At 32.6% G+C, this 19984-nt stretch overlaps 2 protein-coding genes across 2 annotated transcripts; one reads left to right on the forward strand and one right to left on the reverse strand.

Moving 5' to 3' along the window:
• Positions 1-335: 335 nt before the first annotated feature.
• Positions 336-4302, forward strand: LOC148569466 (uncharacterized). Its single transcript, XM_088485602.1, has 7 exons — positions 336-627; positions 2283-2658; positions 2764-2999; positions 3075-3290; positions 3390-3482; positions 3557-3657; positions 3788-4302. Exons 2-6 carry the CDS (start codon positions 2292-2294, stop codon positions 3602-3604), a joined length of 960 nt encoding a protein of 319 aa, XP_088341728.1. The 5' UTR covers positions 336-627; positions 2283-2291; the 3' UTR covers positions 3605-3657; positions 3788-4302.
• Positions 4303-9872: 5570 nt separating this feature from the next.
• SBI1 (Leucine carboxyl methyltransferase) lies at positions 9873-15233 on the reverse strand. Its single transcript, XM_016338679.3, has 13 exons — positions 14993-15233; positions 14542-14630; positions 14282-14421; positions 13758-13805; positions 13449-13530; positions 12757-12859; positions 12269-12389; positions 12138-12185; positions 11882-11965; positions 11207-11271; positions 11023-11074; positions 10728-10766; positions 9873-10189 (listed from the first exon to the last, which is right to left on the reverse strand). The coding sequence occupies exons 1-13, from the start codon at positions 15070-15072 to the stop codon at positions 10133-10135; spliced, it is 1008 nt and encodes a 335-aa protein (XP_016194165.1). The 5' UTR covers positions 15073-15233; the 3' UTR covers positions 9873-10132.
• Positions 15234-19984: the final 4751 nt, after the last annotated feature.

The following is a 19984-nucleotide window of genomic DNA, read 5'->3' on the forward strand; positions in this document are numbered from 1 at the left end:
TCCAAAGGTCGACCAAGGATGACCCATTTCTTGAATGAGATGGACACTCAAATGTTGCGTGGTCCTAGACTATGTAAGCAATACGGGGCCGATGGCCACAACTGTAGCAGATGTCATCAAGAATATCCCCCACTATTATTATTATTATTATTATTATTATTCACATTCTTTTAACACCCAATTATATTTATGGTTTATTGAATAATTCTATTAATATTGTTAGCAATAAAATATATCATACTTTTATTATTAGGCTGATGCATATAAACATTATAAATTGTTTATTATTATTCTTTTTGGCTTATTTACACTGCTAAGTGAAGCCCTTTATTGTTACCACCATCAGGAGAGAAAGGAACTCAGTCTTTTAATGTTCAAAACACATAAAACCCGCCATTAATAACCTAGTCCTAATTTCTTTCACCACTAAAGCCTCCCACGAGACGCACCTCCACCCGTTGCTGTTGGACCGAATCTCTTCCTCCAAGCAGTCTTCAGATTTCATCAAGTTGGGGTAGCCGTCGACGTCGCAAAACCAGAATCCATCAACGTCGTCCTGCCGTGTCCACCCATCAAGCAGCTGCGTCATGAGAAGCATCAGCGACGATAACCTTCCTTCCACTGCCGGTAAATACTAATAGTTGACTTTGTGTGGTTGCTAATTTGCCCATTGAGAATCGCAGGTTACTTAATCCTTATTTATGTAATTAGTTTTGTGTCTCCATGATCAAGTTTTTCCCTTTATGTTACTGTGATTTTATTAAAAAAATACTAATTAAAAAAATCATTTTTAATGAGGTATTGTTGCCATACTGCACTTGTTTAACATATCTGGTTTTCCTTTAGTTTGGTTTAACTTTGCTTTGCCGCATTTAGTGGTGTTTTTTGTTCCTAGCATTTTACTAGCTATTTGATTATCATTAGCAAGAAGGTTATATTATTATAATATCCACAATTGTTGTGTGCTAATGGAAATTGTATTTACTGTAATTTATCAGTATATTTATGATCTTTTTTTTTCTACTGGGAATTGTTGTTTCTCTTTGCCCTGTTTTCCCCTAACTCTTTAGTCAGTTCATAGCTTTAACTGTGATGGCTGTAACTGTGCTGAAAAATTTGTATATGGTTTTCTATTTTTTAGAATTTTGAATTTACACAGTCTTTACCCTCTTTATTTTAGTTAGTTTTGTGATAGCATTAACTATGAGAAGGACAAAAAAAGTAAACACCATTCTCCTTTTTCTCAAAACATTTACAAAGTCAATCCATATCAAAATTTTCTCTTTAATGTAGGTAGAAAAAAGAAAATTATAAACTGATATGATATGTGAATATAGGTCAAGGAGAGGAGTTTATTTATACATTCGTATCGCAAGTTATCAAATAACGCACGAGTTTAAGAAATTAATACTGAGTAGTTTACATAATTGAAAGAATAAGCACGCATTTTTTTAGTTGAGTTCAGATTAAGATTTCACGGTAAATTAAAGAATTCAATGTTCATGATGTCTTCAATGTACTTAAATTTGTTTATTTCCATAGCTAGTAATTGACTTGTTGACAATGTTAGGACATTATTATATGAAGGGTTAGAGACTTAACATATATTGATCATTCTCAAATGTAAACAAGGTATGTGCTTAATTTGAGGAATGTATTACTCCTACTATGTATAGCGTTGTTTACGAGACAGTAATAAAGTAGGGGGAGTACATTGATCATTCTCATTATTGTTTGCTTGATTTAGGTTTCAAAAGATACCTAAATTCTATTGATTTAGCCTTCGAAAGATAATTAATACTCTGGCAGAACATGAAAGTGGGGATTTATTAACTTGCATATATATTTTTTTATATCATGCCTTGGGTTTTGATTTGAACTTTGGTAATGCCTGTATAGTGCTTATGCAACAAAGTTGTAACTCATGCCTTTACATGTACATTCGAATGTGAAAGGCATATATAGTTGCTTATGGTAATTTTATCAAGTTCCATATGTTTTATATATGTCCTAGCATATATAGTTGCTTATTTGAACCCCAATTTATTATTACTTTATATTGAGCCTGTTTGTTCAGAAAAATATAATTGACAAAGCTATTGAAAAGGCATGTTGCTCCCAATTAAAAATTTTAAGCCTATTGCTATTTCTTTTACGAGCTATAATTTGAGATATTTTTGCTTTACGTGTCTAAATATTTGCTTATATTTAATATTATTGAATTTTTGTTTATCTTTTACATTTTGATAATAGTATTAAGTGATACACTTGGTGGTACCAAGTTTATTAAGATGCCCAGGATAAGTCGTTACACGAAGAAATCAAAGTTAGACTCAGTATGTCAGCAAACTCAAACAGGATCTGCTGCAGCTTCATCCGTGCCCCAAGTGGATGGCCTAATTCCCCCCTCTGGTAGTACTGGTGCCGCCCCGACCTCATCTTTATGCCCCTTTCGACCACCCTGTACCGAACCACCGCCTGCTCCACAGACTTGCACGAATGGTGCTCAACACTCGGAACTGCCTGATGAAGACTTAGACCCAGAGGCAGATGAGGTAGATTCTTTTGAGCAACACGTTGACAACCTGTTTGCTGCATCGGAGGCTCTGAAGCGCAAGAGACGCAAGACCACCGAATTTTGGGATGTTAAAACAATTGGTATACAATAATTTATCCCATGTATTTTTTTATGAGTAATTTTTTTATGATTTCATCGCATCTTGGCCACAGTGGTTGCTCACACAGAATAACTATGATAAACAGAGTCTGATGGGACAATCAAGCAACTTCATTTAAGTGTGAGAGAGGCTATAAAGCTACCTAACGGTAGAAAATTCGTACTCAGGTTCAACGATAGACTGCAACCAGTTGGAAATGAAGCTGGTATACTAAGCGGCGTTGTCAGAATGCTAGGATCTGACTACACCAAATTCTCAATCTACGAGAAGGATTGGAGAAAGGTTTGCTCTAGGGACAAGATCTATAATGAATGTGTAAAGGTAAATCGTTATATTTTTGTACAATCCCGGAATCTTAATTCGACGCCTACTAACAATTTAATTCTACTCTTGCAGGAATTGTTCGATTTTGAAGAAGATAGTAGAGGAATGATCAAGCGTACAATATTAAAAATGCTAGGAAGGGCTTGGAAGGACACGAGGAACCATTTGTATAATCACTTTTACAAATCAGATCTGACTCTTGAACAAAATATTAAAGGCCGTCCAAAGGGAATTACTGCGGATCATTGGAGATGGTTCCTTGATTATCGCAACAGTGAAGAAAAAAAGGTAATTGATTTTTATTTCATACTTTCAAAATTCTATTTGTGTCACATTGAGTTAGTCAGAAATAGTGTCTAGTAGCTCTTACTTTTGATGGCATAACAGGAGAAGTGTAGGGAAAATGCTGAGAATCGATCGAAGCAGTTATACACTCATACTGGCAGATCGAAAAGCTTGGCAAGGCTCGGAGAAGAAGAGGCAATTTAGGATTCACTTACTTTTTGAACCTTCTCTGTGTATACCTATTCACTATTTAAGCTATATTATTGCAGTCAGAACGACAAGGGCATCCAGTTAGTAGGGGGAGTTGTTTGTCTTAACGCACAAACGATCTAATGGATCTTATCTCCATGATGCAGCTCGGGCTATTGGTGTAAGTAATGTGTTGAGAATTGCTATGTTGTTTCTCATAGATTTTGTTTGTTAAAATTGTGTTCAAAGTATGTTCGGTTAGCAATTAGCTAATAAATGCTTATGTTCGCTTATCTAACTATGTAGGAAAGAATTGCGGAGATTGAGCAACATGATGAATCATCTAGACTGTTATCTCAGAATGATTCACTTGCTCAAGCTCTTGGAAAGGAGCACCCAGGTAAAGTGCGTGGCATGGGAATCGGACCGACTACTAGTCAACTGTTTGGTACGAATTCACCTCAGCCGAGCATTGGAACTCAAAGGGAGGAGATCCAAAGGGTGTTGCTTGAACTATAAGCAGAGCTGGTGGCTGAGAAATTAAAAAGAAAGGCAATGGAGGATGAAGTAGCAACCGAGAAGACGAAAAGGCAGGCAATAGAGAGTGCTCTGATGTGTCTACTTCAAGGGCAAGGTGGGGCGCTACCACCAGACGTGGCTGCATGGATGAATTCATTGGAGGGACAGAGTAGAGAGTAGAACTAAGGATTTGAAATTTATTCTTTAAGCTAAATATACACTTTTTTATTGTTGATTATGCAACTCTTAGTAAGGAATACACTTTATTGATATTTGGATTAATGAATAATTTTATCAGTTTTGCCAATATTTGTTCACTGATGAGTCCATATTTGATGCTATATTTTGACTCAATTTTGGATGGGTTCTAGCACATGAACTCACACTTAAGCACCAGAATAGCATGCTTTTGTGTTTTGTCCCTAATTTGATCATAAATGTGAAAACATGCAATTTTGTGCTTTAATAGAGCAAATTAATCCCACTTTTATGTCATTCGATGCCGTGATATGGTTTGTGAGTGATTTCAGGCCTTGAGGGCAAGAATGGATGGGCAAAAGTGGAAGAAAGCATGCACAAGAGAGAAAACATGAAGAAAACAAGGAAAAGCACACACAGCAAAGTGTGCGTGCGCGCGCACAAGCAAGAATTTCCATGTGTGCGTACGCACGCATCTGTGCATACACACAGGTCAATTTTTAGCCGCGTGTGCGGTCGCACACGTCTGTGCGTCCGCACAGGTCCCTGCACGTGATTTCATTAATGAGGCATGTGCTGCGCGAATTTGGAGGCCTCTTGGCCCATTTTGGAAGGCTGAATTGCTGTTTGGAAGTGCTATATGAAGGAGAATTGACCACTTATCAAAGGAGGAGGCATTGGAGCAATTTTTACATAGTTTTCATAGTAATTAGGAGTAGGAGTAGGAGTAGTGTAGCTTTGCTCTCCTAGGGTTTTTCAATTTCCATTTCCTTGTAGCATTTTATAGCAAGCTTTGATCTTTGATTTTACTTCTTCAATTGTAAGTACTCTCAATTTCCACTTTAATTAAAGCACTTTCACTTTCATTTTCTTTTGGTTCAAGTTACTTTGTTCATATTGCAATTTTGTATTTCTTGAAGTTTTGATTGATGAATTTTACATTTCATGCCTCCTTTATGTTTGATTGCTTGTTTATGTTTGGTTTTGTTGATAGTTGGTTATAGTTTTACATTTTACTTTGCAATTCTCCATGTTTTACTTTTATGCACACAAGGTGTTTGTGAAAATGCCAACTCTAGATTTTGAATAGATTTTTCCACCTTGGCTTGTGATTTGAGTTCCTAGGATACTAGAGTCATAATCTCCGACATTTAGTGGTAATTCTGGGGTAGCTAATTGATTTGGTTTCCATTAACGCTAGTCTTTCACTAAGTAATTAGTGAGTTGACTAGGACTTATGGATTGAGATCAATTACACTTTTGCTAATTCTCAAGGAGGATTGACTAGTTTAAATTGATTCCACACAATTGCCATGTTTGTGGTCAATGGCTAGGAGAGGTAGCCTTAGCTCTCAATTACTTGCTAAGAGGTTTCTTGAACTTTAATTTTTCTTGCTTTGCATTTAATTGCTTTGACTTTTACTTGCTTTCATTTAATTGCTTTTGACTTTTATTGCTTTGATGTTTAATTTCTTGCATGTTTAGTTTTCACACTCTTGGTTGAGAAATTGGATGTTTGGGTGGAATTGAGTTGTGGATGTCCATTATGCATTGTGTAGGAATAATTAATTGATTTGGTTTCCATTGACGCTAGTCTTTCACTAAGCAATTAGTGAGTAGACTAGGACTTATGGATTGAAATCAATTATGGCTTTTTGACTAATTCTCAAGGAGGATTGATTGATTTGGATTGATCCCACACAATTGCCATGTTTGTGGTCCACAACTAGGATAGGAATCCTAAACTCCCCAATTCTTACCAAGAGTCTTTTAATTGCTTTCCTTTAATTTCTTGCATGATCATTTACTTCCTTGCTATTTACATTTCTTGCCTTTCTTGCTTCTTATTTACTTTCTCGCTATTTACATTTCTTGCTTGCTCTTGCTTTCATTCCCAATCCCCATGCTTCCATGCTCTTGCTCTCTCACCCATCGATTTATTCTTTTAAAACAAGGAAATGCCAAATACAGTAAAAATTCAAAAAATAACAAAAAAATAATAATATAGTAATACAGTAATTAAAAGAGCGTTGATTGCCGGTGCAAAATACAGTAATTTTGCGGCCATTTAGACGGAACAATAGCGGTGGTTATCAAATGGCCAAAAATAAATTTAAATTTTTGGAGCATCAGATAGCGGCGGTTTGGAACCGCCGCAAAATACATTTTTTAAAACACAACGATCAAAAGAACAGCAGCGGTTCAAAATCGCCAAAAATGCGGTCGAATTTCCTGTTGGCCAAATAGCGGCGGTTTCGTCGCCATTCATGTGGTTTCGTAGCAGTTGTGCCAGCGGTTCAAAGAAACCGCCGTAAAATTAAATGTCCACGCCCTATACTGCAACAGTTTTTGAACCGCTGGTAACTCGTTTTGCGGCGGTTAAAAACCGCCGCTAATCCTTATATAAACCGCTACTAAGCTTCGGTTCTCCTGTAGTGAATGGCTCGGGTCAGGCACGGACCCAGCAGCAAGCATGAGGGGGCACTTGTCCCCACTGTATTTTCATTTTTTTTAAAAAAAATAGTTCTATATAATATGTCCTTATTTTAAATTTTAAATGACCCCATTAAAAATAAATTAAATTCAATTGGTCAAAATTTTAAAATTTTTTATTATTTTTTTATTATTTTGACTATTATTTAACCTAATCAAATTTAGTTTTTGGGTCATCGCTCTTTTATTTCCTTAAACCCTCTTATTATTTTTATATTTTCAACCTTCTTTTTCTATTCCTTGTCTAGTGGTTATTTTCTCTTCATCAAAAAGTAAATTTTAAATTCTTCGTGTTTTTTTTATATAGCTCTCTATGACTACTTTATGTATCTTCTAATTTCATTGTTTCTCTTTTTGAAATTTTTAATTGTAAATTTTAATTCAAACAATTATAGTTTAGGTATTAATCTAATATTTTATTTTCTTCATGATTTTATATATTTTATTTTATTCTCAATTTATTCATTCTTATTACTTATTTTATATCTTTTGTTCTATTATATGTATCTATGTTGCATATAAAATTTTAAAATAAATTGATTAATTTACTAATTTAAAATATATTTTTTATTTTAGAAATAGTAATAAAAAATATTTAAATTACAATACATAATTAAACAATTGCATAAAATTTTTCATCTAACATTATATCAAAATTAAATTAATTAAAAAATATATAACAGATTTAATTATTTAAAAAAAATTATAAATTATATTTCTATTATTTTATATAAACATACTCTTTATATACAAATTTAATTTTTCTAGTATTCATATATAATTTTAGTTTCAAATTATAAATACTAGTATATCATTAGCCGCTAATGTGCTAATTGATTCAGTCTTTTATTATTAAATATGTATAAAAAATTGTTAGGATAACAAATTTTTTATAATTTAATTAAAATGTTTTTAAGTTCAAGTTATAGAAATAAAAAAATATTTTTTATAAATTATATATAATGAATAATATTTTAAAAATAAAAATATTCATTAACTTTTTTAATTTTTATATCTCTATATAATTAATAATATTTAACAAATTTTATTTTAGTGTATATATTTTTACCCGCACTTTTAAAATTTTTTGGGTTTGTCACCGGCTCGGGTGTATGCATGTTTGACGCGTGGCTGGGGCACAAATTGAACGGTCCGATTTGTGTACTGTCCAGCTTTTAATCAGACCGTTCGATTAGTGTACTTCAAATTAAACCGTCCGATTTCTTAATCACAGTCGTCACATCTACGTAAAGCTTCTTACACTCCCATAATTCGGTTATACTCCATGTTTCTCCCCATATCAAAAATAAAAAAATGCCTATATATATAATATGAGTGTGTGTGAGTGTTTTTTTTTTTTTTGTTTTTTGGCGGGGCAGCACAGAATTCCAGAGATAATGATGCAAACGGCTCAATTCTAAAATGGCAGAAGGTGGGCCCTTCCTTTGTTTCAAGCCTCCTTCAAGGTCCATGTTTCTGATTATTGGGACTAATCAAATTCTAAAAGAAACAGAATTTTCTAATAGTAGGGCCAGTGCATCCACTAGTTTAGTTACACCATACGTCTTATCATAGTTCATATGTGCTTGACCAAAAAAAAAGTAGCAATTAATTGGTTATACATTGATTTGAGTTAGTAGTGACACTGAAAATAAAATTTAAAAAAATTAAGAGAGCTTTATCCTATGGTAGAACACTAGTGAATTTCAAATTTCGGTGGGCGCATGTATATAAGTAGAAGAGTTTAATTTTGATGTACTATCTGTGTATAGTGTTTTACATAATCATGCAATTACATCTATTTTTTTAGATGATTATTTATGCGGTTAATGTGAAAGATAATTAATTTTACTCATATGACATTACGTAATTAGATGCACGTATAAAACTATTTTACACTAACAATGTATCAAAATTAAATTCATAAATAAAATTGTATAATTTCATAAATAGTACAAATACAGTAGGAATATTCAGTCTACAGATAATTAGAAAAATAATATACTATTAGAAAAAAAGGAAAATGATATGATTTATTATTGATTGATTTTAGATCATTTTTTTATAATATATTTCTATGTACAAATTTTCATGAAATAATCACATGTTGCAATATCACATGATCAAAGAGTAGCTCATGTAGTCAATTTGAATTAGTCAAATAGTCATTTTATTTGCCGTCTAACTAAGTGTATATGCAAGCATGCAGCAATTCATTAACCAGTAATATACATTTAAATAGAGATTAAATTCATGGTAGATTAGTCATTAATATGCCAAAAAAAAAAGATACCATAAAAAAAAAGAAAAAAAAAAACTCATGTTATAAGTTTTTTCCCTTTATATTGTTGTGACTTGTGACTGTGTTTAAAGTTAAATCAAATCTGTGGTCTAAACAATATCATCAAACTAAAAATGAGCATTCAAAACACAATTTAATTGGATTTAGTCATTCCCTCAGTTGTCTTTCAAACACACTTCGCTTGTCTTTAGTCTTAAACATACCTTGTCATTTGTTATATTTTCTAAACCTTCCACACTGACCACACAGCCTACAAATATCTCCAGAATTGAACAGTGTAACACACTGTCAAATGCAGTCTTATGCAACTTAACAATGCATCACTATTGACAATAACGGTTTTCATGTTTTCCTTCTTTCTTAACTTGCCATCTGCTAAATCTTAATACACTGAAACCTCTGAGCAAAACTGACCATAAATTTTCAGAACCTCTTCCAATTCTCTCTCTATCTCTCTCTCACACAGACACAGCTTGTTTAAGTTTTGAACAACACAACAGAACAAATAAAGCAACTCTTTTCATCAGACAAAGTACATTGACCAGTGATCAACCTAATCCACATTGGATGGAACACCAAAATCTAGTATCCCAATGAATTCTGTTGATTCCAAAAGAGAGAGAAAACAAAAGGGTTGCATGCAGAATGATCCCACACAAAGGCATGGAGAAACTGTGCTGCAAAACAAAAAACAAAATGCATGTTCCTTTTGGAAATATCCTCCACACAAGAAATGTTTGATGGTGTCTGAGTGGGGGCCACCATGTTTTCTTTGCCAAACAGCTAGCAGAGAAGGGAAAGTATTTGTGCTGTTTTTTTTTTTCAAACAAACAATATATTAACAGCTGGGTCCATACACAATACTAATCATCCAATTTGCTCAATTTTCTAACCAAAAAAAAAAAAAAAGATTTCTATTTACTATCAGTGTACATAAAGAATTTTACACTATCATTGCATAGAAATGATATTAAAAGAAAAAAAATGAACAATTTGTTCTGAGAACCTTTTTATCACACAACACTCCCCAGCAGAATGAGCTGGCACATGTCAGCATCAGTGCTTTCATGTATCGATAGTTACAACCACATATGGCAAGAGAAAAATATAATAGATATATGCTATGGAACTGTATCCTCGTGCTTCATGAGGAATGGGGTACACTCTCCTCGTTTATAAAGCCAAAATCCCTGAAAAGGCCCTGCATCATCATAGAAGAAAAATCAGAAAGTAAATAAATGCTTATCCACCATTATCCCTCAAATCTCCCATGTTACATTAAGGGTAAAATGCAATTTTGAAGGATAAGTTCCAACTGTAAATCTGAATCAAACTCATCCTTGAAAATTTCCATATCATTTCTACCCCCAATCAAACATGACTTAAGAAAATAAGGGAAAGGCAATTAATTCATCGCCCCCATCACTTATTAAGACATATTCATCATATCTTAGTCATTTCTTATTGAAAATAATACAATGTCATCACCATGCTCTACTATATGACAGATTGACAGCTAGAAATGTTACAATAACCACAAAACCTTATCCCACTAGGTGGGGTCGACTGCATGGATCAACGACACTGTGTAACATAGGCAGAGTTACAGCTAGAAATGCTACATTGAAAGTAAATTTGGTATACAATTTCAACTCGGGGCAAGATGTTATTTCCCTCTCATTGTAAATGGAAATTATGTCACCAATTTGCTAAATATGAAAGAACAAGACCATACATACCATGGCATCATTGATTGCAATAGCCACGCAGTAGTGCTCCTGAAAAATCAGTGATTTGGAAAGACAATTCAGATAGTAATACTGGGAAGAATAAAAAGGAACTCTTTTTAGTCTTTCCTATTAAGGACAAAGAATGTTGTTTAATGTAAGTCATATGAACCACCAATGGTTACTTTTAAATTTTTTTCCCTTGTTAAAATTTCTTGCTTAAAATATGCATGAGAGAGAGAAATGTAACTAAAAGGTCAGAAACTTTTGATTGCAAGTCATGCCAGAAATAAAGAAATGAACTCACTTGCATCATGTACCATTCCTCAAATTCATCAAACAATTCGAGCCGCTCAATCCTAAACAATTATCACCAATCAGTGTCTTTTGGCATGAAAAAACATCTTGTCAACCATTAAACTATCAGAAGACACTAAATAATTTGTAAATTTATAACAGAATCTTCCACTTCTAATTTGGAAGAGGAATACCTGCGTCTTTCTTGTGCATCAATAAAATCATTATAAATTCTCAACATGTCCCAGGCAACCGACCTCTGATACCAACAAAAGAAACAAATATCATAAGAGTGCTGATAAGCTAGTGCTAGAATAACACACATTGATCAATAATAATAATAATAATAATAAAAACAACAGAATTACAGATGATTTCATAATCAAAATGGAATGAGTGAATCTTTAACAGAGGGGCATAAAAGATGTAGAAGAGAAATCCAGGCTTCTACTCTATAATTTGCTGAAGGTTCTCTCAGAGCACACTATCTCACTCATGGCGTGCTTGACTAAGATGCTGAAGACAGTCTCTTGTGTTTGTTTTGTTTTTTTTTTTTTAAGAAGAAATGTATTCTGAAGACAATTTAATCACCAAAAATATTCAGACGTGGATTAATCAAGAACTATAGCTTGAATGACAAAAGTTATATAAATCAACAACAATCTCCAAATGAGAATTTTTAATCCTATGCGAAAGAACTGTTGAAAAGTTGCAAACTTGTTCCTAGTTTAGTCTACTTCATTCTCAGGCTACTCATGCCTAGATAACTGCTTTATTAAAAGACTTTCCATATGAACATTACATCATATATCAGATACAATGAAAAAGAAAAAAAGACTTCTTTTTCAAACGAAAATGGTATCATGTACCTGCCATCCTTGGTCCAGAAATAACTTTTCTTTTGCATGTAAAGTTGGTGTAGCATGAATACCCAGGAGAGCACAACCTCGACTCTGACACACAAAAGGAGAAACAAATTATATTCTTGAGTCATAGCTTGTAGGCATCCCTCATCAATGACTATAGTATCTAGTATCTACGTATCTAACAATTCATCAGTTTTTTATTCTGTTATTTTTTTTGTTTTATTATTTTTTATTGTTATCCTTTTTTAAGTATTCGTACCTCCAAGTTTCTCATCATTTGCTGCCCAAAAGCATCATCTGGGTGGATCTGTTGACAAAGTACCATATAATGAAAGATCTTACTTTTCATTCTCATAAAAGAGTAGAATAAGAAACTATGAAGATGGTAACCTGCTCATAAAGAAAAAAGGCAGCTGTTGAAAATGTTTGGGATGCCCAACCAACAACTGCCTGAGTTGAATCGGGATCCAAGTAGATCAGAACACATTCTGCAATTATAAAAGTCGGCAGACTAATACCAACATTGAAAGGAATCAATATATCATTCCTTGATCATGAAATACATGAAAATTAAATAAAAAAATAACAGAAAAATATATTTGCAAGACAATTTATTTATTGTAGAGAGAAGTTCAGAAAAAAAAAATACAGGATAGAATATCATCAGTCACTAAAATTATTTTGATTGTCTTACTCCTAATTCTAAAAGCCGTCTTATCTATTATTTTCATCTCTTTTCCTAGAAAGGGCCAATGCCTTCAAACAAATTGTCATTTATACAGAATAGTGAAAGAGAGATAGGTGACTCCTAATACATACCACGAATTTATACAAAACAGCGAAAGAGAGATACATGACTATTGACTCCTAATACTTACCGCGGATCCATATCAGCTCGCGTTACAATATCACTTAATTGTTGCCTATCTCGCAAATCAGCAGGTATTAATTTGTAGTGATCACTGAGCACCTCTCCCTTCTCTAGCAAAGAATGAGAGTATGAAACGTTACAAGCATCAGTCTATAGCAACTTTTGAGGTTGACATTGATTTAAATTTTAAAGTGACGAAATCTTTGTCACTGATATTGAGTTTGGGACAAAGGAAAATGAGACTTTGATCTAAGAAAGAACAAAGGTGCTACATATGCAGAGCTCTAAATTTAAGGAAACAAGGTAAATTCAAAATCAATGTGACAGAAGAATTGATACAAGATTGGGGGTACATGCCTCCACTAGCAGGCATAACCAAGTTGCTCCACACTTGAAAACTACTTAGTGGGAGTTACTAGACACATCAATGGCTCTGAGAAAGGTACATATTTTGCTGGTAGAAAAATCAATATATCCCACAAGGGCCAATATGTCGAATTTTAATCATTATGTTTTACGACCCACTCTTCTTTAAACAATTAGCGAGCAGAAGTGGTTGTAAAACTAGAAGGGCAATCTCTCTTGAATTCAATTTCAGCATGCTGGCACAATGTGCCAACCCAGACATCTCGATAACATAAAACTATAAACATCACATAATTGACCTAAGATATAAAGCATCATCTTCAGCGTTCTTACCTCTTGATATCACTGCTGCTTCTCCAACTTTGTTCCTCAATTGATTGGAAGTCTCAATAAGTGCTGTCTTTTTGCTAGTTACCTATATTACCCAAAAAGTATTAGTCACACTTTCTGCACTTGCAGCTGCATTAATAAACTTAAAGATTCAAAATCTATTTATAGTTCTTTATTTCCTTCATGATATATGTGTGTGTATAAATATATGGTCAAACCAAACAGTATTGATCATAATTTGCCGACCAATCCAACTCAAAAGAGGAAGAGCAGCATCGGCAACTAAACTTTGAAAGGAATTCAAGTTTCTACCTCCTTAAAATCCACTTCCACATACAAATACGGTGCTTTCCCCTCATCCTGAAAGAAGATAGCTTTACATTGGAGTTAAGACTGTAAATTGGCAACCCATGATTCATAGGTGAGGTGAGTTGAATTAAGCAAAATGATACAAGTGCAAAACTTCACATTTTTTGTGCACATTTTAAGTCACCTCTCAATGAGGGGATAAAATCTAAAAACCTAAGGCTCCAATTGAGCAACATATCAAATTTTTTATTGAATCTTAACATGAAGGTTCTTAAAGATTACTATTAAGAATGAAGTAAGAAAATGTCCTTGTATCCTGTTAAATACAAGGTTACAACAATAAAATTTTACAAATATTGAAATGCAAAAAGCTTTGGATCTGACTCCAAAGTTATGTTCAACCTAGTTGGATCCGAAATGATAGCAAACATACAACTTTTTTTTCACAGAAGGCCGAAGCAGATTAACTTTTAAGTACAACTGCACAGTATTATAACAACTCACAAGTCACAAGGAAACCCAAGCACCTGCAACTGAAAATATGTTGTGTCAAATCCTGCTCCAAGTGACAATATCTGCTTCTTTATTGGTTCATTTTCATCCTTCTTCTCAACATCAAGAAACTGATAGAGAAGCTTCCGAAATGCAGCCCAACGAGCAAAGTAACCTTCAGAAACACAAAAGATAAATACAATAAAGAAAATATAATAATAAGAAGGTGAAGGAAAGAACATCAAGTACCGAGCTCTTTAACAGTCAATTCTTTAGAGAAGATGAATCATCCTACCACGGTTAATAATTGGTGATCTCCTCACAGGCCTTCTAACAAATAAATGAATGTAATCATCTTTCATGTATCCCTTCTTCACACATGACCTTCAAACATTTCATAGAAAGCAAATATTCACCAATATTAACAATACAATTCGTTTTAACATGTGCTTAAGAACACATTAGCTTATTTAAAATAACAAGTTCCTATTGTACAGCAAGACAAAAGCAATTGATAAAGGCAGAGAAACAATGGCACGGAATGTTAAAAATTCTACAGAGTAGTATTCAAAAGAGGATAATTGAAAAAAAAAATATCAAAGCATGAGCTTCAGCATCCTTCAATGTTGAGAACAACCATTTATATAAACAACTTTCATGCATCCAAATAAAAATAGAAGCAATGTTTGCATCGCTATGAAAATAAAAAGGCAGCAGAGCTAGAAATTAAAGTGAGTGTTTGGTACAATTTGCTAGCGGAAGCATCGTCGTTGGTGGCTTGAACCGCGACGGTGTTGCTGTGTGAATCGGAAACTGGATTCGCCATCGTTCTACACACAAAGCTTATGATCCTACAATTTCTGTTCTAACTTTTTAGGTTTTTGTTATAAAAGATTAAAAAGAGTATAAAATTATGAATTATTTTTTGGGTCGGTATTCCCAAACCCAACATCACAAAGACTAATCATTGTTTAAGCGAATTAATCCGCTAAATAATTATAATTAATTAATTAATATATAATAAGCTGATAACATAACTTTAGTTAGGGGTGGCAAAGCGGGCCGGCCCGCCCCAACCCGCCCCGCCCCGCCTAAGCCCGCCCTATAAACGGGGCGGACCGGCCTGCCCCGCCAACTAAAATGGGTTCAAAATGCTAGCCCGCCCTGTTTTATGGCGGATTGGCAGGCTAGCCCGCTTCTTTTTTTTTTGAAAAATAAAATTTATTAAAATTAACCAAAAAATAATAATTAAAAAATCAAATACAAATAAAAAATAGTCAAATTATAATATAATTTTTTTATTATTTTTTTTTAATTTTTAACTTCAATAAAATTGTTCAAAATAATATTTGTCAATAGAATCATCTTTATTTTAAAAAATAAGTCACATAATTTGAGTATATATACGAAATTATAAAATAAAATAAATAAAGTTAATAACTAAAGAAGAATAAAAACAAAAAATGAAAAAAAGTGATTAAAAATTCTATAATTATTAATTTTATAACAGTAATCACTCTTTTATTTAATTAAAAAAATAAAAAAACAAAAATCTTCGGCCCGCCCCGCCCCGCCAAAACCCGCCAATTTGGCGGTGCGGGTTTGACGGATTTTTGTAATTTGGCGGGTTCCAAATCCTAGCCCAACCCGCCTTTTTTAGCGGGTTTAGCGGATCGACCCGACGGGCTCGACCCGTTTTGCCACCCTTAACTTTAGTGGTAGAATTTTTTTTTTATTTTTACCAAAATATGAAACTCGAACCCGCAATTTCTTAATTGAGTATGTGGAGATGTCATTTGAGTTATTACTCATTGGCACTTTAGTGGTAGAACTTACCCAGTGGCGAAACTTGAAATAAAATTTTGGGGGCAGATAGAATAATTGTCAAGATGTTTTTGATATGGACCCATTTAAGATAAGTTCGTCTAACTTCATCTCTCTGATTTAGGTGATATTGCCAAATTTAAAGCCATTTTTTAGGGTCTCGTTCCAAAGAATTAAAGTCAAATTCATCAGATGCAACTATTTAAACTTTTGAAGGTTGTATCTCAATTTCTTCGTGATTCATTAAAGTAGAAGAACTATTTACAGGTATTAATATTGTAAAAGTGATATGTTCTCCTTCTTAAATATTAGCCTTCTTCTTAAAAAATGCATCAATTCTTTGATTTTTTATGATTATTTTATATAAAAATTTGAATATATATCCTGTAAAATGTGAAATGCGAATACAGTCAGTTCAGTCCAAATCCAACATGTTTTGAATGTTTAAAACTAAAAACTATTATGCAATAAAAGCAAGAGATGAAGATTGAACTTTGGTATTTTAAGTCAAAGTAAAATATTTAAGCCAACCGAATTATTTTTTATTTTTTAAAAAAGTATTACTAATTTTTTTAATAAAAGTTTGGGGAGGCCATAGCCCCCTTGTCTGAATTAAGCTCCGCCTCTGATTACTTGCCTACTTGGTTTTGATTCCAAATATAAATTGGCAATATATCATTTAAAAGTTAATATTTTACCCTAAAGGATCTTATTTGAAAGTCTAAAAAAAAAAGCTATCATGAATTTATGGATTTGAAAATACCATTAGTGATAAAAAATTAAAAATTGCATTTCAGCATAATTACATAAATTTTACATTTATGGATCTTACGGATGATGAAATAGTTTTATAAATTCAAATAATTTATCTAAGAACAAAGGTATAAGGTTGTGTTTGTTTATAGGAATGGAATATTGAGACAAAGATACAGAAATATAAAATTATATTTGACATATAAAACATAAACATAAATATTGTGTTCAAATATACTGAATTAGTATTAATGTATTTTATATTTATCTTGATAGAAAAAATATAGAAACACTAATAAAGAACATAACTTATTTTTCATTTTTTAATTATTTTTGTTAATTTTTTATAATTATATTTTTTATTATTATATTTTTCATCTTAAATTTTTTGAATAAAAATAAATTAAATTTTTATAATTTATTCTTTATCATCAAATAAAATATAAGACCACAAAATTTTATATTTTTATCTTTTGTGTCTTATTTTTTTTTTATTATCAAAAGCAAATGCAGGCTAATATACAAGTTTTGTGAGAAAATGAACTTACACACTAAATATAATTTATAGCACATGATTTTTCACACCAGTTAATGCATTTTTTTTTTAGTGTATACAATTACATTTGACATTTAAGTAGCTTATAGGTTAAATATGTATCTACTGAATATAATAATTAATTTGGATTAGTTAAATGTTGATATTTGAATTCTGCTTTGTATATATAAGTAAAATTTGTTTTTTATAATGATATTGATTTGCATTTTTTCGAGCCCTTATTTTAGTAATTAGAGAGAGATAACTGACTAATTAATTAGAGATTACAATATTAGTTTTAAAAAGTAAACTCTCTTTAGATAAAATGGCTAATTATGGACGTAGTTTACTTTTTAACTGTCATGTATTCTTTAATTTATCTTCTTGTATCTCTTTTTGTTTTTATGCTAAAGACATTTTATTTTTAAAAACGGTTGTTTTTTAGTTTTTTTTTTTTTTTACTTTTAAAATCGGTTATTAATAAAAAAAGATAACAATTCTTTAATTAAGGACAAATTTTTAAATAAAATTTAAATCGCGACAAATTAATTTTTGACGTACGTAATACTGTAAAAAAATAAAAAATTTACTAAATATAGCGATAACTTACAACATATTTATATGTATGGGAATGGATCCTCTCAATTGTTGAAAAAATTAAGGGAGTAAAGTGTGATCTATAACCCTTCAATGCACTCTCTCTCATGTTTTCTCTTGATCCCACTTATAACAATTAATAGTGAGAGGTCACACTTTACTTCCTCAATTGTTAAAAAAAAAAATTGAGAGGATCTGTAACGACCCAACTTCTAGCACGTCATGACCAATGCTAACCGCCAGGCATTACTACACGGCTTTTCCTAGAGACTTTAGACCTTATATTAAAATATATACATATGAGCCTGTAACGCTAGTCAAGATCACGTGTCAGATATATAGATATAACGAAATAGGTAATAGATAAATAGATAGTATATACATAAAGCACAGAAAACATAGCAATATCATACATATATGTCCGAAAGCTCATTTAGTACATCATAATTCACATCAGGTTACGTCGTTGCTTATTCATGAAAATATTTACAAACTCCATATTTATACTAACAGGCCTTGACTCACAAGAGTCACTCTAGTCTGAGACCCGTTCTAACTGGTTTATATAGGTATTTACAAAAACACCTAACCCTCTAAAAGTCTATACAGAGCGAGGGTAAAGACTACTACTATTACAACTACTGTTGGTCATCAAACCCTGGTAGCTGAAGAAACATAGAAGTAATGTGTGGAAGTAAGAGAAGTCACTCTGATCCTCCGGTAATGCTACTGCTGTTCGCTAGTCCTAAGGATGGAAACTCAAAGAAGACCTCGCTGGTTTGCATCTGCGGAACGGGGAAGTAAAGGGTGAGAACCTAAGGTTCCCAGCAGGGTGCTACACAGGAAAACCTAAGGAGTTCCGCAGCCTAAGTCTAAGACTTCGTGCAGTTAGGTCGGTAAGTCACACAAACAACTACAAGCACAAGTATATAGCAGAATAGTAAACAAACACAAAGTACGGGAAGTAGAGATAAATCACAATCACAGATAAATGCAACAATCAAGTATGATACATGCTTGGTCCTATGCAGGCCATGATCTCATGCGTCGGTTGGCTACCCGTAGCCCGACTTTACCCAGCCCAAGTTCGAAAATGGCTACTCCACTGGGTCGGTCGCGCACCAGTACCCGTAATACAATCGCGACACTAATAAAGAATGGCCAAAAAATATAAGGTGCTCCCAGTGAGTAGCAGTCCATATGGCGGGCGTCCCCACGTTCATATAGTCTCTGGTCAGGGGGATGGAAGTCCGCTCTGCCAGGTACTTCTCAGCACCTTGGGGTTCACAGTTTCTTCTTCCGCGACACATCTCAACAAAATTTATTTCTAAGGAATTTCTCCTCCCTTCTTTTATAGAAACTTGTGCCCGACTCTTTCTTAAAATGTCTCAGCCTTGTCACATTTTACCATTTTACCCTTTTTATTTAACTTTTCTTTTTACCGTTTTCATTAGGTTTTTAATGACGCTTTCACTCCTAATGTTATTATTTTACTATTGTATCTTCAAGTTTTTCCTAATATACAATTTTTCCCTTGATTAAGTTAATTATTCATTTTTAATTTGAGTTTATGTCTGAAATTACTAATATGTCCTTAAGTACTCTAGTTTTACCGTTTAACCTTATTTAGTATCAAAATTTTACCGAATTAATCCTAATAGTTGCCTACGATTAAAATTATTCCTAATATTTTTATTAAATGTCAACTTTTACCCTAAGGGACCTAAAATCAAATTTAGTGCTTGTTTGGGTGCCATTATTTTGTTAAAAAAAGATATTTTTTAATGAAAAAATATCTTTTTTTTATTTTTTAGTGTATTTGGCAGATTTCTAGTAGTAAAAATAAAAGCACTAGAAAAATAAAAAAATATTTTTTTTGAGAAGCTGTAATTTACATCTTTTTTTAAAAGATCTTTTTTTCTTAGAAAAAAGATGTTTTTCATATAATAAATAAACAAAAAAATACTTTTATATTGTTATACCCAAACATAATTGATAGATAAAAAGATCTTTTTGCATGAGATATCCA

This window comes from Arachis ipaensis, chromosome B4 (assembly GCF_059453495.1).
Source record: "Arachis ipaensis isolate K30076 ecotype BB chromosome B4, ASM5945349v1, whole genome shotgun sequence".
Lineage (NCBI taxonomy): Eukaryota > Viridiplantae > Streptophyta > Magnoliopsida > Fabales > Fabaceae > Arachis > Arachis ipaensis.

Excerpts from the sequence above, each read along its gene's own strand:
- SBI1 (XM_016338679.3), bottom strand. The coding sequence starts at position 15,072 with ATGGCGAATCCAGTTTCCGATTCACACAGCAACACCGTCGCGGTTCAA. Across the intron at positions 13,806-14,281 it reads CAACATATTTTCAGTTGCAG|GATGAGGGGAAAGCACCGTA; the intron begins GTGCTTGGGTTT and ends ATCTTCTTTCAG. Across the intron at positions 11,272-11,881 it reads TTCTGGACCAAGGATGGCAG|AGGTCGGTTGCCTGGGACAT; the intron begins GTACATGATACC and ends TGTTGGTATCAG.
- LOC148569466 (XM_088485602.1), top strand. The coding sequence starts at position 2,292 with ATGCCCAGGATAAGTCGTTACACGAAGAAATCAAAGTTAGACTCAGTA. Across the intron at positions 3,000-3,074 it reads TCTATAATGAATGTGTAAAG|GAATTGTTCGATTTTGAAGA; the intron begins GTAAATCGTTAT and ends CTACTCTTGCAG. Across the intron at positions 3,483-3,556 it reads CAAGGCTCGGAGAAGAAGAG|TCAGAACGACAAGGGCATCC; the intron begins GCAATTTAGGAT and ends ATATTATTGCAG.